General features: G+C 37.8%; 2 protein-coding genes across 9 annotated transcripts in view; one reads left to right on the top strand and one right to left on the bottom strand.

The window, feature by feature from the left end:
- The window catches only part of mcph1 (microcephalin 1), a 28,884-nt gene extending 16,292 nt beyond the window's left edge, over nt 1–12,592 (bottom strand). The window contains exons 1-14 of one of the 8 annotated variants that reach the window (XM_027165628.2): nt 12,568–12,592; nt 12,311–12,422; nt 11,376–11,436; nt 10,961–11,052; nt 10,748–10,866; nt 10,037–10,124; nt 9,839–9,941; nt 9,395–9,532; nt 9,178–9,264; nt 7,918–8,886; nt 7,321–7,424; nt 2,995–3,032; nt 2,358–2,520; nt 1,583–1,660 (exon numbers count right to left, since the gene is read on the bottom strand). In XM_027165628.2, the coding sequence (XP_027021429.2) occupies nt 1,583–1,660; nt 2,358–2,520; nt 2,995–3,032; nt 7,321–7,424; nt 7,918–8,886; nt 9,178–9,264; nt 9,395–9,532; nt 9,839–9,941; nt 10,037–10,124; nt 10,748–10,866; nt 10,961–11,052; nt 11,376–11,412 (2,016 nt within the window). In that variant the 5' untranslated portion in view covers nt 11,413–11,436; nt 12,311–12,422; nt 12,568–12,592. Of the gene's footprint in view, nt 1–499; nt 971–1,022; nt 1,377–1,582; nt 1,661–2,357; nt 2,521–2,994; nt 3,033–7,320; nt 7,425–7,917; nt 8,887–9,177; nt 9,265–9,394; nt 9,533–9,838; nt 9,942–10,036; nt 10,125–10,747; nt 10,867–10,960; nt 11,053–11,375; nt 11,437–12,000; nt 12,066–12,310 lie in introns of those variants that run through there. The other 7 variants (XM_047811982.1, XM_047811984.1, XM_047811985.1 and 4 more) reach the window with 7 other exon arrangements.
- Nucleotides 12,562–16,759, top strand: part of LOC113655221 (CUB and sushi domain-containing protein 1) — a 334,957-nt gene continuing 330,759 nt past the window's right edge. Inside the window, exons 1-2 of the mRNA XM_027165618.2 lie at nt 12,562–12,711; nt 13,341–13,431. The gene's annotated coding sequence lies outside the window, so the exon portion shown is untranslated. The remainder of the gene's footprint in view (nt 12,712–13,340; nt 13,432–16,759) is intronic.

The raw sequence follows: 16,759 nt of genomic DNA, 5'->3' as shown, positions 1-16,759 counted from the left end.
TGACTCTTTTCACACACTTACACAACTGTTACCAACAGAATTCACTACAAAAACAGTGCAAGGAGTTTTTTTCCCCAATTGTTCAATTCTTAATTGTACTGCAGCAATGGAACGATGAAAGGTTGGAATGGATAAAAAAAAGGATCCAATCCAAAAATGACCTCACTATGAAACATGGTGGCATGTGCATGCTCAGCTGGCAGTGAAACTAAAGCACTTTATCACTGCCAACAGCAGGTCAAGACTGAACGCTTTACACACTTTGTGAATTTGGTCAGTCATGAATTGACAATGAGGTGTATTTATCCGATCATTAACATTTGAACAATCTCTCTGCACAAATAAGTGTGTTAATTTATATATTCCTATACATTTTTGCTAAATATATAAAGTATGTTTACTTGAATTTATATGCTGCACTTAAAACACCCAAAGTTATTGTTTCATTTGAAAGCCACTGTGCTTGAAACTGGAGTCCAAACAATACAATCTGTGCATATCAGAGTTATTTTTTTTATTGCATTGCATCATTTTTTAAGACAGAACAGCCAATGGCATTTTGCCATAGCACACAAAAGCTAATGTAAGTGAAATCCAGGACACTAATGTGTATTTTTTTATTACAAAGACCCATTCCAGGACAGGCAAAATCAAACAGGAACCCTAATGCACCTATTTTGTAAGCTTTTACATCCCTCCAAGCAGGATGTCTACATTTCAGCCAAGTCATCTTTGACTTTGAGGTCAGTTTTTATTCACATCACTTTTATATGGTGGACTTTTAGGTTTCCATTGGGAAAGGATGCAGTAAATGTACTTTCTAATTCTGTAGTATTTTTTATATTCTTTAAAGAAAAATAATAAAAAAATGGATATTAGATGTAGACATTTAGTATAAGAATGTGGAAAAGGTGATGATCTTGGCATGGTTGTTGGTGCTGGTTCAAGTATTAAAGAAACTGCTGATCTCCTGAGATTTGCACAAACAAGACTCTAGTTAAAATAGAATACCTTTAATGAGAGGCAGCTCTAAGGACAAATATCCCTCAGATAAGTGATGATGGTCAGATTTGATTGAGTTGACAGTACTCTAAGACTGTGATGAGCAGAAACATCTCAGAATACGTAACACACTGAACCTTGGGGCAGATGGACTACAACAGCAGAAGACCACATTGGGTTCCATTCCTGAGATTACAATAAGCGCACACTGGATCTCATAGCACTGAATATTTGAAGATTAGAATAAACATCTAGTTTCTAAAAGGGGTTTTCCTCCCTTTTTAACATGAACATGAACTAAAGCTCTTGCCTGGCCTCTGCATGACTTTATGCACTGCGATCCAACTTCATGAACGTCTGATTGGAAAATTACACTAAGGAGCAGGTGTACAAGAGTTCCTCATAACCTCATTACTTGTAACCAGTGTATAAAATGGTACATACTTAACATTGCAAGCTGTGTTGATAGCAGACTAAGGCGCGTGACTAATGCATATGCAAATAAATAATCCACACTAACTCTGTGATTAAATAATAATCAAATACATGTCAGCACTTCATATATTTTGATTTAGCTTACCGGTGCAGCAGGAAAGTGATCAGATAATTCATACGGCTCCTCTGGAACCCACTGACGGTGCTCCAGACACCATAGGATCTATGGGGTGGGGAAATGATGACAAAAAAACCCACAACACATTTAAATATGTGAAATAAAAGAATTGCATTTAAATTAGATAGAATTTATAACCCAACACCCTTCAACTTCCACAAGAACGGTGACAGAGGTAAAGACGATCGGTTTCCAATCTACTATTAGATGCCTTACTAATAAACCATTTGGAGGAATACCTCTTGAAATTTGCCAAACAAAGTTAGAAACAAATTCAGAAATATGCATTTTAGAAATGTCTGATCTTCTGGGATTTCCAGAGACTCTTCAGTATTGTACAACCAAAAATAATGAAATCTAGTGAGCGGCAGATCTGCAGGCAGACAGGCCTTGTTGACGAGAGCCGTCGAAAGAGAACGAGCAGACAGGTTTCTACTGACAGGAAGACTATGACGACTTAAATAATCTCTTTAAACATGCGGCGAAAATAAAAGCATCTCGGAATGCAGGAAACTCCAAACTTTGAGACAAATGAAATACAAAAGCAGAAGATTACATTTGGGCTGAATTGTATGCTCGAATTAGAGAAGCTCAAGCTTTGTTAGACAACATAGGTAAAGAAACATCTGTTTGAGGACAAATATATTTGATAAAACTATACTGCACTCATTTCTGTATAATCTGGAATATACAATATAACACAGCTCCAGGGTACGATGTATAGCAGACAAGCAGCACACACCCATTCAAAGGAGAGAATCCAGCATCCTCGTGCAATGCCCAGTAGGATATTAAGGGTGCGTCGCGGACTCCCGGACACCACGTGCGTCGTGCTCTCACACACAGCGTCAACCACAGTGAATCCACCCAGAGAGTTGACCACCTGTATGACCGTCTGCTGTTTCCTAACAAGACCCACGGTACTTAGCGTTAGAGTGGTGAAGGAATACAACTTATAAATATTTTATATACAAAAAGATGAATTATCTTCCTACAGCATGTACTGAAGCATTTTATTCCACAGCGATCTGCTAACGACTGAGATGTTTATCCATAAATAACACGGCATGCTTTTAGAGCATTTATCCAAACATTGTAAAGTTTTACTCATTAAAGTAAAACATTACTCAGAAAATAATCAATTTATTACTGACCTTAGGTTACCCCTATGCATGAGGTGTTGTGATATTATTAGAACAAGCTAATTTATTTAAAACCATGATTTGAATGGACGGAACGACTGTCAGAGCAGCTGTTAGAGAAAATGTATTCACACTTTCTGATTTGAGAATTTAATGCTGTATTAATTGTGTTAATTGATCAGTAACCAGTCTCTTAACTATGGTGTGATAGGTTGGTAGCTAGCTGATCATACTTACTCAGTTGGCATGCTAGTCATTACTAATGTTCTATTCTTCTGAAAAGGAAAAAACAAAACAATAAAATTAGGGTTATGTAAACAACAACCAGCAAACACTTAGAATTCTCCACACGTCTAATATAAAAAGGAGCTCTCTTTCTGATTAGGGACATACTGGTAGGCAGCACGGTAAACAACACAGCAGATCACACACTCGCATGAGAAACACATGCCGGATGTATCTGCGTATTTGGTGACTGGAGAGGAAACACAAGTCCAAGGCCACGAAGAAGGGGAAAAAGCAGTTAACGTGTTGTTTAAGGGACGGCAGCGTGTCCCTCAGCTTCATCCGCCCCCCCGTACTCTGGCCCCATGATGGCAGGTCCTCGGTGCGAGCACGAGTGAGAGGCAGGCGCACACACACACACACACACACACACACACACACAACTTCCTCTCTGCTCCCACCACAGGAAGTTGGGGGTTCGGCTCCATCAGCACACAGAGAAGCCAAAACATTTCCATAATACATAACATGTTTATAGATATGGTTATTGACAAATGTGCAGCCAGGTGTGTAGATGACCAAGTAGCGTATATGCTCGAAGCTGAAGAAACTGACTTTAGCCATCATGATTGCATTTAAATAAGACGTCTAGCTACAAACCCATGAATCTGTGAAACAATTAATCAGCCAAAATTGTGCATTAAAAACTGGGTCTGGGTTACCAAAGAAAGCTCTTTACTCAAAAAGCAGTACCATCAGAGCTTCAGCCTGAACTCCATATCTTGAAACACTAAGCCTCTTTTTTGTTGTTGTTTTTGGCCCATTCTTTAATAATCATTTGACCTAGAAAGGCTTCTCTTACAAAAACACTGCATGCTATTTGAATGCTGGTATATTGTTCTACTTTTATTGATATGACTAAGCACTCCTTTCACTTCTGGGTCAGTGCCTATATGGTCACCAGTATTTAGCAAAAGGATGTTCTCTTCACACTGAAATAATCCTTTCATTTTTCCCCTTCTTCATGGACGCTAAGTCTAACATGAATGCGTCAACAAGCTATGCAAGAAGTGTTCTTCAAAGCTCACCTTTACTTACAATCATAATCTATTCCACTGTTGCCACTGGTGCTTGACAACACAATACTATTTAAGGATTTATGGTGCGAGTAAGGAACAATAAATAAATAAAAGTTTTATTTGAACAACGTTCGTAGTTGTATTCAAGGTTGTAGAATGTTCTTGAGACAAGTTAGTTCCTGTTATCTCTTACATTATATAAGTAAAAAACAAACAAACAGTAGATTCTTCACAAGCCTCTTTGTTCCCAATCTTGAAATCACAAGACTGAACTGTAGACTGGCAGAAAATATAATGACTGTTAAAAAGTGCTGACAACCCAAGACTCTTTAAATAAACGGAAATTAAACAGAGTTTTGCTGTTACTCATGAAACGCTACTGTATTAGAACAAGCGTATAGAGAAGTGTTGTTATAATAAATAATTAAGATGAAATTTATCATTCTCTGTCAGGCCTTTTCCTGTTTGCACTCTATTTACTCCAACAGCCAAAACGTGCTTTGTTAAGTCAGGAAGAACTTGCAGTGGACTTCAGTCATCGTTCATTAAGACTTGACGCTGTTCCTTTACGTTGCTCTGCTGAAAACAAGGGCTGGTAACTCTGGAGTGAAACCTAAAAAATTCACGATCACCTTAAAAACAATTAGAAACAAAAACATTCCTGTGTATGGAAAAAGCACCGCATTGCATGAGGTTGTTCGATTAGCATATCCCTTGACATGTTTTGTAAAAGGGGATGCATCTCGTACAAGCATTACAATGCAAAAGAGCATGAACTCAAACGTTGGTGTGAACTCCTTTAAAAGCGTGTTTCCAATACGCCCCAAGCACAAATGAAGGAAATACTTTCGGGTATGACACAGCGAGCACGGTGGCCGGTTCATGCAATCTGATATGATTGAGGCCTCTATTCAAAGTAAAAGGCTGCTCAAACTCCATATGTACTCAGAAAGCAGCCACGTGCTATATAAAGCACCTTTTGACCTATCGAGCCATTTGTCGCATTTTCATGATTTCCTTTTTGTGCAACATATGATTTCATGCTGGGGCTTGGCGTCTTCCGTGATTTAATTTTACACTTCTTGTTTTGACAATATAAGTCATACTGCACTTGTCACTGCTGTGGGCCACTTCCTCTATCAGTCTTACGAGTCAGCCATGAGATCACATCATAGCTGTCAGGATGAGCCTGATAACACACACCTACACTGTAGCATTCAGAGAACAGTCCAAAACTCCAACCGCAAGTCTCTTTACTGAGAATAAAAAGAGGGTGGTGCTGAAAAATAATTTAATAACGAGGCCAGAAACTATATTTTGAGTCGATCTGAACACTTGTTCTCAAGGCAGCACTGTTACATCACTGCCTCGACACGTCACTGCCTTCCTAGTAATAATCCAAAAATAATAATTACACATAAGAAACAGCAAATCGTCCCGTTATATATTATGTCTATAAAAAAAAAACTGTTTCTAAAACGGGCATGAACAAATAGGCACAGCTTTGCAATTAAACTCAATTTCACAACAGCTTCAGGAATCAAAATCTACATTGGGATTTCTGTAACGTGCCCTGCATAAGTATTCATCCCTTCAAACTCCCTCCAGGTCGTACTGTTAAAATAAAGGATAAAAATAATAAAGAATTATTATTAATAAAAGTATATGCTAAAAATTCACAAACTCTCACAACAATGAGGTGAGGGAGAAATCAGAAGTTTTAAAAGCAACCCAAGAACGACGAAGACCAAGGAGCTTTAGAACCAAGATTAGAGTTATCAGAAGCTGTTTGTCCAGAAAATTGTCCAGTGCTACATTGGAGTGCTTCAAAACAAAGAACTCGAATGTATTAGAATTGCTCAAAGCCCGTACCTCATAGAATGTGACGAGGCTCGAAAAACCGCTGTTCCCAAGCGGCCTTCATCCAATTTTATCGAGAATAACGAGCAAGTAATATTAGTATCTACTAGTGCAAAGCTGAAAGAAATATCAAAGGAACAAATGCTTAAAATGCCAATTCACGTCAATTCCTTGTTGTAGCACTACAAAATATGGAAAAGGTTAAATGGCATCAGTTGAGATATTTGTAAATCATAAATACAAGATCACATCATGATGCATGACTGGTTCGCCAGGGGAATGTGGTGAGAATGTTATTTTTCTTAAAAATTGAATCCTAGCATACCAGATTGCCTAAAAAAGGATGAAAGTAAAGGAAATTCTCTGCCTTTCCCCAACCTTCAGTAACCTTCCCATTGACTCATACTGCAAGATCTGAAACAAGTGAACAAGCCTTGTGCGTCATCTATAATAAACCTTTTTTCAAACTCGATCATCCCAAGAGATTTGTTTTATTCCTCAAAGGACGGATTTCAACCCTTGTGTTACTTATCACACCAAACATCGGGCTCCGGTGTGACGTCACCCAGTCCTTGTCTTTGATCTCTGCTGATATATACTGACAAAATACCTGCTAGTGTACTCCATTTAACACTAGTCTCCTGGAGGTGACGCCGATCAGCCACGTCTCAAAACCTCTGCACAATGGAACTCTCTGGAACAATCGAGTTCCTCACCTGCTTCTGACATGACTGAATGTGCTCTCGGACACAGGTCACATATAAGTAAGATCAAATAGAGATCACAGAGAGATGAAAGCCCCTTGTGCCACTCTTGCAAACAAGAGAAAGTTTCGTCAAGGCTGAAGGAGCGCAAAAGAAGGAATCCACCAGGTGCAATGTCGCAGAAGCAAAGACAACACACACAGGAAGTCAAGAAAGCAACAAAAGAACAAGGCAAAACGACGACTTCTTTAAAGCCAGATTATTACGCTCCATTTCTGAACCATGCTGCAATGCTCTATAGAGACAGAAGGGCAGAGTTTAAAAAGCACTCTCGTGTCATTCACACGGGGAGCCCGTATTCCACCTTACGCTTTAGTTGAAAACATACATAAATAAATATCTTTATACACTTTTGGGTGTTGGTCAGGAAACAGGAGGTAAGAAAGCACACGGTCACAATCTCTCATTTCACATGATTACATTCACAAACAAATGGAACTCTGCCAAAGTGTGACCTCCCTCCCTGTCCAATTCAGATAAACTAGTGATCCATGGCATAGATAAGGCATGTCAAACAATTTGTGAACAATCCTGTGCATGCATGAAGGAAAAGATGAATGAATAAATGGGAAACTACGCTTCAATTACAGATGTTTTGTTTTAAAAAAAAAAGGTGAGAGCTCAAATGACTTTACCTTCATGTACTTATCCATTTTCACAATCCGTTTTGTGTTCATGTCGCTACACAATTCAGTACATCTGTCAGTGAGCCCATCTGAAGTGCTTTTACTGTGTGTGCCTACAGATGAAAATACGCAAAAAAGAAGAAGAAAAAAAAAACACCTCTTTAGACTAATGCAGCACACCACAGGTGCATCTGTACAGTCGAGTGCTTTCAAGATGCTCTCTCGAACATTGCCTAAAGCTAACACAGTGATACAAAACACGCAAGATTAATGAAACGTTTTATTAGGAACTAGTAATCGATCTAAATAATGTACACAAGTGCTAATCCGTGTGCACCAAGATGTTTTTTTGCTTAACATTGTTTAAAAAAACAAAAAAAAAACCAACTCGGTGAGGAATACAAACTGAGACCTGATCAATAAGTTATACAGAGTGATCATGAAGTCCCTTATGATTATAATTTATGTTAGCACAGATGTTAATCAGCATACTATGGTCTTGTCTCACAATCATAAATGAGATGTTTTTATTTATTTATCCATTCATTTATTTATTTAACTCTAAGTAAGTTCAGTGATGTTTGATAAGCTTTCCATCATTCTTACTTTCTGAAAATGTAACCGAGTTCTGTCTGGTTCTCCTCCTCTGTTTCTTTGCAACAGGTTCTTGCTCTGGCTTCTCAGATTTGGACTCCTTAGGAACTGGAAGAGATGCCCCCATACACACAGCCGGCAACTCTTCCTCCGGCGGGCCTGGTGCCTCCATGATGCCTCTCTCGTTTAAGGTTTTAGCTTTTCTATTTTGACTGCAGTTTTCCTGTATTTGGCTTTTACGGCTACTTTTCTTCAGAGGCTCCAGGTCAAAAGAAGGCAAACGGTCCGATTCTGAAACCGAGTGCACTAAGAGGACCTTCCGCTTCGGTGCATCGTTCTCTGAAGTGAAGTAGTCCTCAAACACGCTAACATCTGCGTTATCGTTATGAGAATCAAAACTTCCAGCAGGACCAGTCCATATGTCCACTTGCTTTTTTTTATAACACGCCTTCTGAACATTCGGCTCATTGTTTTTAGCTGAACAAACTGGTGAAGCAAATGTAGGCAAGCGTTTACTGTCACAATCACCTGAGTCACTGTTGGTCTTTATTTCTTTTGTGCTTCGTGGGATTTGGATTACTCCAGTTTCCATACTGCTTGTAGAGGAACTGGTGCAGGATTTTATTTTATTGCCTACTGTCTGTGTAGGTTTTGCTGTTGCTCCAGCTTTAGGCTCAGATAAAAGAGGTGAAGCTGATTTTTTTGACGATACCGTATTTACATAAGAATCTATAGAAGCCTGTTTTGGTGCTCCTGAGCAGGATTTGCTCCGCCTTTTATTTTGTGGTGGTAAGACTTTAACTGTTTCTTCAACACCTGAGGAGCTGAACCTCATTCCTGCATGTAAATCAGGAGGTGATTTCTCAACACATCTATCAGTCGTCCTCTTAAGCGATATTTTTTTGTGGCATTCTTTCACATCTTTCTTGCTGCTGGAGCAGATGCTGCTGCGTGACAAACAATCTAAAGCCTCTTCTTCTTCTGTATGAAATAATGCAAAACAAATAAATGACTTTTTATCGGCTGTGCACACACACACACACAGACACACACACACACGCAAACACACACACACACTGCAGTGAAACGACTATAAAATATTACTCTAAAAAATATATACACACATATATACATACATATACACACATGTGCGCACATACACACACATGTATATAAAACGCTCATTGTGTCATGTTCAAATTGTACATTGATGTTAACTTTTAATTAAATATCACCCACACACACTACTAAAACAGAGCTCTGTGGCCTCACCCAGCAGCAGTATGCTCAAGTCTGTGGGTGTCCCCCCCAGAGATGGCCTTATAGAGTCATCTGTTGGTGAGCCCTGCATTTGAGAGGCTGATAAAAAGAAAATCTGTATGAAAATTATGTACTTCCAAAAACTTTAAACATGTATTTATATCAAATGTCCTAAGCACAGTATAAACACTTCTGAAGGCATCGAAAAGACATTTTTTTTTAGACATACCAGTAGGAGAGAGATTCTCACGCTGTGCTCTCATTTCCCTGAGCCGCTGAGCCATGGTGTCAGCCCTTCTAGAAGAGGGACTGTACACTATCCCGTTCTCCTCATCAATAATGAATGGAGATGTTTCTGTATCTGTAACTGCATGAGCAAACATGACATGTTATTTACAAGTCCCACTGAGGCAGACCTGTCAACTCCGAAGTTGTTGTTTATGACCGATGAAGGACAGTTTAAAATCTGGGGCAAATTTACAGCTCCTGCTTCTTTCACACCAAGAGAGCACTGGTCAAATGATTACTAATATAAGATTAGAGGAAAGGGCTTGCACTTAGTGTCAGTTAGTAATGTCTGAGCAATTATCAATCATTTCATCGGCTAATCTGCTGTTTTTATAGGTTTGCAGACTGGAGAAAAGAAAAAGGAAAAAATTATTTCGTTTCTTGCCTATGGGAGAGGAACGGACTAGATCTTCCATCATCTTGTCCAGCTTCCTCTTCAAGCGCTTAGGGGTGCATTGAGGAATGTCCCTGGGTTGCATGCACCGATGCTAAGAAAAGGGGGGAAAAAAAGATCAGAACGTAGCGATAATCCTTTGTTTATATAGTACCTTCTTATGTTGTTCATTGCTGCGCATCAGCTTACTTTTCTCTTTTTCAAGCGACTAAGCTGTGACTCCTCATTGTGTGCGGGGTAAAGGTCTTCATCTGCGTGTTCGCTGTTTTCTTTGCACCTGCACCAAACAGATGTAAACATAGAGGCCAAGATTTATTGGCAAGATTGTGTAATTGTCAAGATGTCAAACATAGTCTTGAAATCCATTTCAAAATTCACCAAATTCACTGTGAAACTGAACAGCTGGCTTTTTATTTTTTAAATATTACAAGTCCTACATCCTACATACAAGTTATGTTCCTTTGTGGAACATTATAAATATTATTTCTGTTCTGATTATTGTAGGTTACAAGATGATGTGATTTTGGATTTGCAATTAAACTGCTGATTTTTTGTTCGATCACGTCAACTGATTCATTATAGACGAAGATTTTCTTAACTAAATTAGGAGTGGGCAATAATCTATTTTGTTTAATGATTTCTATTGACATTTCTACAATACATGATATGCATCACGATAGATTTAGGTTTGCTCACAAATTAGGAAAAAAAAAAATTATAAATATATTTTACCTTGGAAAAAAAAAAGTCACTATCCAAATTATTTATTATAACCAACATTAGGATATTTAAGACTGAATATGTAATTCAGTTTATCGTAAGGTCATGGTTAACATCACTGAGTATTCTTAAAATTGTGTGAGCCAGTGTAGACTATTGCTTGTCTGTTTTTAAGCTTACCTGGCCACCCAGTGGACAGACACGATTTTCACCCCTATTTTCTTTGCTTTATTCCATGTGGCTTGATGACCATGTTTAAATACTACATGGGTGACTTGTTTGTTGAATGTTTTACACACCTGGAATAGCATGACAAAACCATATCAGTTAACAACTTAATATATATACAAAAATATATGAAAATATGATAAAACCTTCAGCAATTTCCCTCACTTGTGCACCCATATCCCGAAGTTGTTGAATAAAGGGATCAGAGTAATTCTCTGTTTTACTCGCGGACCACACGTCCACATATGCCACGACATCTGTATGCGAGAAGAGGAAACAGAAAAACACAAAAGAGAACATACAGATAAATACATTAAATAACAAAAACCTCACCTCTGTGCATTTTTCAATAAATTGCATGGTTGACATGTTAAGAAATGCTGAAACTGAACATGGCTTTAGATAAGAAGTGTTTGAATCTTTGCTTAACAAGCCTACCATGGTCCCCCCCCCAATAATGTCCAAATCCCAGCAACATCTAAACGGCGCCTTATCTGTGTGAGCTGCTATAGCACATGCAATTTCCCATTAACAACATATTTATTAAATAGTAAATGTAGTTTCTATAGAAACGACATACCTTTGAGTACAGCTACAGGAACTTTTTTTGGAGTCATGGTTGAATTGGAGACTTTTCAAACCTGCCACAAGAAACAATAAAATCAACCACAACACTCACAGACACACTTCCACAGGCAAAAGATAAGGAAGATGCTAGTTTATATCTATTTAAAGAAAGTGTAAACATGACGAACGTTGCATTGTTGACTATGAATGTTATTCTAATCTGCAAAATGGCAAGATGCTGCGGTATAAGAGAAATAAAACGTGCAGTCAAAACGACAACAATCCATTAACTCTTCTCTTGTGGATTATTTTCCTAGAGCTGCATACCATGCACCATGTTATACGTTATAAGTCTTTTAGCACAGCTCTGTTGAATCCTTGAATCTCATATCAAGACGGTATTCATTATTAAGCGTATAGTATATAATTTGCTTATTCTTAGACATTAGAATAAAATACTATTTTTTTTTCAGAGAATACAAATAATCCAGTTTAGACTTTTCACACTTGTATCGTTAAAATCGGTGTTGCAATTTCACTATCGTTGTGAAGTTTTAATAAAACACCACTCTTTTGTCTAGTATTATTGTTATTAGCCATTGAAGCAGCATTAGCCAAACGTGCTAAAGTAAATGTACCTCTTCTGTACCGCCCAAAATGAATGAAACAGATCCAGAGTTGTTTACACCATGATTTTTACTGACTGTCGATGATTAAAGGTTAAAGAAAGACATAAAGACATGTCTAAAGAAAGACATTTTTTCATTTACATAATAAAATTCACTACTTTAGACTACACGAGGTACCAAAACTTAGCCTTAAAACACACATGTTAGCTTCAGAGACATAAAAAATCTGCTAAACCTGGTGGCTAACCAGATCGACACGGTTTATTAGTGAAGGTTAACATGCAGCTTCTGTACATAGAACTGTTATTGATTCTCTAACCTCGTTACTGATCACGACGTGTTATTTTAGCCATAGCACATTTTCGCGGTTGCGTTTGAGACTCTTCTTCTTCACGGAGGGTTTATTGGGGCACAAAGCTCACTGCTGCCACCTACCGGACATCCACAGGTACAACACACCCACATTTATTTGTTTGTTTGTTTGTTTGTTTGTTTTAATTATACAAACGCATCTTAGGTTTGTTTCACATTAAAAACACATCAGGTCGTTGTTCAAAACAAAACGTTAAGTAGTACCGTTAAGACGCTCGAGACGTTCTGACCGTTTTATTTTGAATTTAAAAAAAGAGCCGTTAATTAACTGATTAAGTTCAGGTGTGTCGGTGACGCTGCTAACGCTAACTACTCCGTGTTGGTCCGTGTTACGGCATCATAAAGAAAGTAAGACTCAAATGTTTAAGCTCAAATTTGCTTATTTTCATTTAAATAAAGGCTGCATATGAGAATGTAGTGTCGTTTAATTAAGTCTAATAACATTAATAAAGTTTTGGTAGAGAAAACGGTTGTTTATTCAGCATTGATAGTTGCTGAATATCAATCGAAATGTATTCGATTGCTAATGGATTAATAGCTTCTTTTTATCGTTCCATACTAATAAATTATGTAGAAAATGATTTAAATAAACAGCTAAATAACAGTATATTAGGTTAAGAAATATTAATTTGCTAAGAGACGCGTTTGTTTGTTTGTTTTTGTGTTAGTTTCTATTTATTTATTTTATCTATCTATCTATCTATCTATCTATCTATCTATCTATCTATCTATCTATCTATCTATCTATTTTAAATGACAGTTATCAAGTTGTGGTAACAGAATTTCAACAGAGTTGTAATGTATATTTTAAGGTTTATTTTCTGGAATATCAATTAGTAGCAAGAAAGTTTAGACTTGTGGTGACTGTTCTTGTGGTGACCCTTTATGTTAGCTACAGTTTGTTAATGTACTGAAGTATCCTAAGTTATTACCGGTCTGTGTAGTGACAAGATTTTTCTTATTAATTGCTTTAAAAGACCCAATCTACAGATGTGTTTGACCAAATGGACAGGTGGAACAGTGGTCGGATGGACAAGGATCGAACCCTAGGGAAACGGCATCATGCAGGCAAGAAAAACACCAGACACAAGAGCAACACTCAGAAATACACACGTGTTTGTGGTTTCAGTGTAGTGTTTATTATTTGCTAGTCACTGTCTCAGGACAGCAGTGTGACATTGCTGGGGGTAACATTCACAAGTCTGAAAAATGAGATGCTGTTCTAATAGATAGTAGGTTTACCTGAGTGAGTTGTCTGATTCTGCAAAGTATTTTTAATTTGAATTAGTAAATCGCAGGCACAAATCAAAGCAGATTCAAAGCAAACCATATCCCATCAATCACAAGGCAGGAGCTTAATAGTCTTCCATAATGTCAGCTTATGCTTTTGATGATGGGTTATTTTTAAATTTTTTTATGGGGGTTGGTTCAAAGTGTGGACCCATTTGTCAGCCAACAGTACCTCTGTTTGGGTTTTATTCGAACAGTTGTGGTTGGTAACTTGGAACATTGCTGTAAAGACATTTAAACCAGAATCTGTTGCAATGATTTCTAGAATACTCAGACCTTGCGGTGAACTGAGCCTGTCATCGAACACGACTGTGGTTCAGGAATCCCACAGCTTTCAAATTTTTTTTAATCATTTTTTTTTCTGCACTTTGGACTGTGGATGCTCTTTTTTTAAATCTAACTCAGATTCACACTCTGATTTTGATTTAAGTTTATAATGCGTGACAAGGTCCTCTACAATAAAATGTTGAAAGATGTGCTCAAATAACAGTTCCATTTTATCGGTCCTAATTGCCAGAGGTTGTGAATCACTGCTAAAGACTCTTAGAGGACAGACAGCACACTGCTTAAAATTTAATGGGAAAGCATGTAATACTCAACAAAGCCTGTCACAAGCATGTTGAGCCCTATAAGAAAGTCACATGAGCACTGTATGTTGTTATATTTGGTGTAATTCTGTCAAAGACATCAAATCATTTCTTTTTCTTGCCTTGTAAAAAGAATATTGGCATTGACACCCCCCCCCCTCTTTTAGTTCCTTTCTGAGATGTTTTTCTTGCTACTCTGAGCCACTGTGGACTCTCACTGTGACCTGTAAATATTGCTAGTGTGGCTGACCCATACTGCGCCATAGTATGTGAAATATTGTCCGTATAAAAAAAAAGTCCCAGTTCTGTAAATGCCTGGCCTTTTAGATCTTTAACCTGATACAGGCCACATTTATCCATTAGTTTGGAGAAGATTCCATGTCTAAGGATAAAGCAGTCATACCAGTAGTGGGTGGGTGTGTGTGTGTGTGTGTGAAATAAACACCATATCATACACCAGCAGAGGTCTCTATTGCACTGCAAGTCAATAATATTTACTGCAATTGCATTACCTTGTATACTGTGTAATTTTGTACTATTTATACAGATTCAGAACGTTCTTGTGTGCATTTAGAACTTTGCTGTGCAAAGAACATACGACTTTGATTAAAGTATTATTTTTAGTATATATTTTTGATGGTCACCTAGATGAATTGTGTATATTTAAAACAATAAGTCATCTATATCAATAGATTCTCTAGGTCATTTGTTTTATTAGATTAATAACAGGCAGGAGGCAGGAAAGCAAGCCCAGCTGCAAGTAGTGGCTTGAACAAGAAAACATAGAGTAACCCAGATGCTCCAAGCTGAATTTACACAATGGTTATGTTTATGTGCATGGTCCAAAGATCTGACGGAGCAGGACCTTTAGTGGTACATTATTTTCCTTTCACTGCAACAGTTTTTTTTGTTTGTTTGTTTGTTTGTTTGTTTTTGGGTGGGAAGCAACTGCAACTTATGAAAGCTCTCACCATCTGCCCTGAGCACTCCTGCACAGCTGTGAAACAACCTGTATTTGTGGAATAGCCACTTTGTCATTGTTTGTGAGGAGTGCGAGTAGAGATCTAGCATTTCAAAATCGACTGGCACTGGCTTTTGTTGTAAAGAAACTCTGAAAGAGGAGGTAAGGCAGGGGTGAAAGCGTGTGCTTCTGTTAGTCATGAAGTCTCATACCACATTTTGTAAATGCTTTATATATAAATAATCACAAATAATTAGGAACTTAAGTTAATGTCCATTGTGGTCCAATGCTTCTGAGTGCAAATCCCTGACTGCTTTATTTGTGAACGAGACCACAGTGCTGATTAACGGTTGATCCCTGCCTGTGCTGATTTAAAATTGTAAAGCAGTGCTTTTGAATTCTCAAATCCTAAGTTGTTGACTAATTTTCTATAACAACAAGGTTCTGATGGGTTTTCCATCTGTACCATAAATAATAGTCTTGTAAACATGTGCTTGTACTAATTCTTCTCCATAGTCACAGCTCTTTCATAGGTATGTGTACGGCAGACAGGCAGCAAAATCTAAGGCTAATAATAAAGAGATTAATAGCCTCCTTATATGATAGTAACTAACTACTAGTAATTTTTCTACCACTGTACAATCTTGAGGATGGTGGAGTTTGTGCTGTAGTGTCTGCATATTAGACAATTTGTGTGTGGGTTTGTTTTTTAAGTAATTGATTTATTTAAAAAAAAATATTTAAATTTATAGCTGTTAATAATGTAAGGGTGAACTGAAACTCTAAGGTCAAGTCATACAATTCTGTATGACTAGCAAATCTTCGTGCTGTGAGAGAAAATAGTTTGGGCTGTGGTGTTACTCGTAATACTAAACATGAATATCAGTAAATCTGGATGTAAAATTCATTAAGCAAACTGACTTGCAAAAAAATGCATCCATGTTACAAATAAATTGGTGGCAGTTAAAATTAATTTAGCTTGGACGGCTGCAAATGATTTTGCATGTTCTGGTATCTCATACCACTTATTGTGTGGAAATGAGCTGATTTGATCAGGTGGCTTGTTGTCATTCAGCGTGATGCTCAGTAGCACCCAGACGTGCAGGTGTTTTACAATTAATTCTGACCTACAGCTCTGAGCTTGCCACCATGCATCAGTCAGCAAAATGGCACGGGTGATGTTGAGTAACCCTCAAGACGCATCTTGAACATTTTTTTAGTATCCTCAAATCAACTGGTATTTTCTAAGGGATGCATGAAGGATTACCAAAGCAGTGAAGCAGACATGGAGGGCAAGGAGGGTTATACCCAGCCTGAACCGTAGATGATCAACCCCCCTGCACTGAAACCCTGTGTGCAGTCCCTATGCAGCTGTCCAGAATTCTTTCACTGAATATGCATGCCAATTAATTATTGATGTGCTGGACCACTGACTGTCCGAGGTTCTGACTTAATGAGGGAGAATGGAGGAGGACACACTTTACCACAAGTCACACTTTAGCTCCCTTACATGTCGCGGTGAATCAGATTACTATAAAAGACATATTTCTTAAAAAGT

This window comes from Tachysurus fulvidraco, chromosome 4, assembly GCF_022655615.1.
Source record: "Tachysurus fulvidraco isolate hzauxx_2018 chromosome 4, HZAU_PFXX_2.0, whole genome shotgun sequence".
In the NCBI taxonomy this organism is placed as follows: domain Eukaryota; kingdom Metazoa; phylum Chordata; class Actinopteri; order Siluriformes; family Bagridae; genus Tachysurus; species Tachysurus fulvidraco.
Note: the sequence above shows the minus strand (reverse complement) of the source record. Positions and strands in the feature narration are given on the sequence as shown.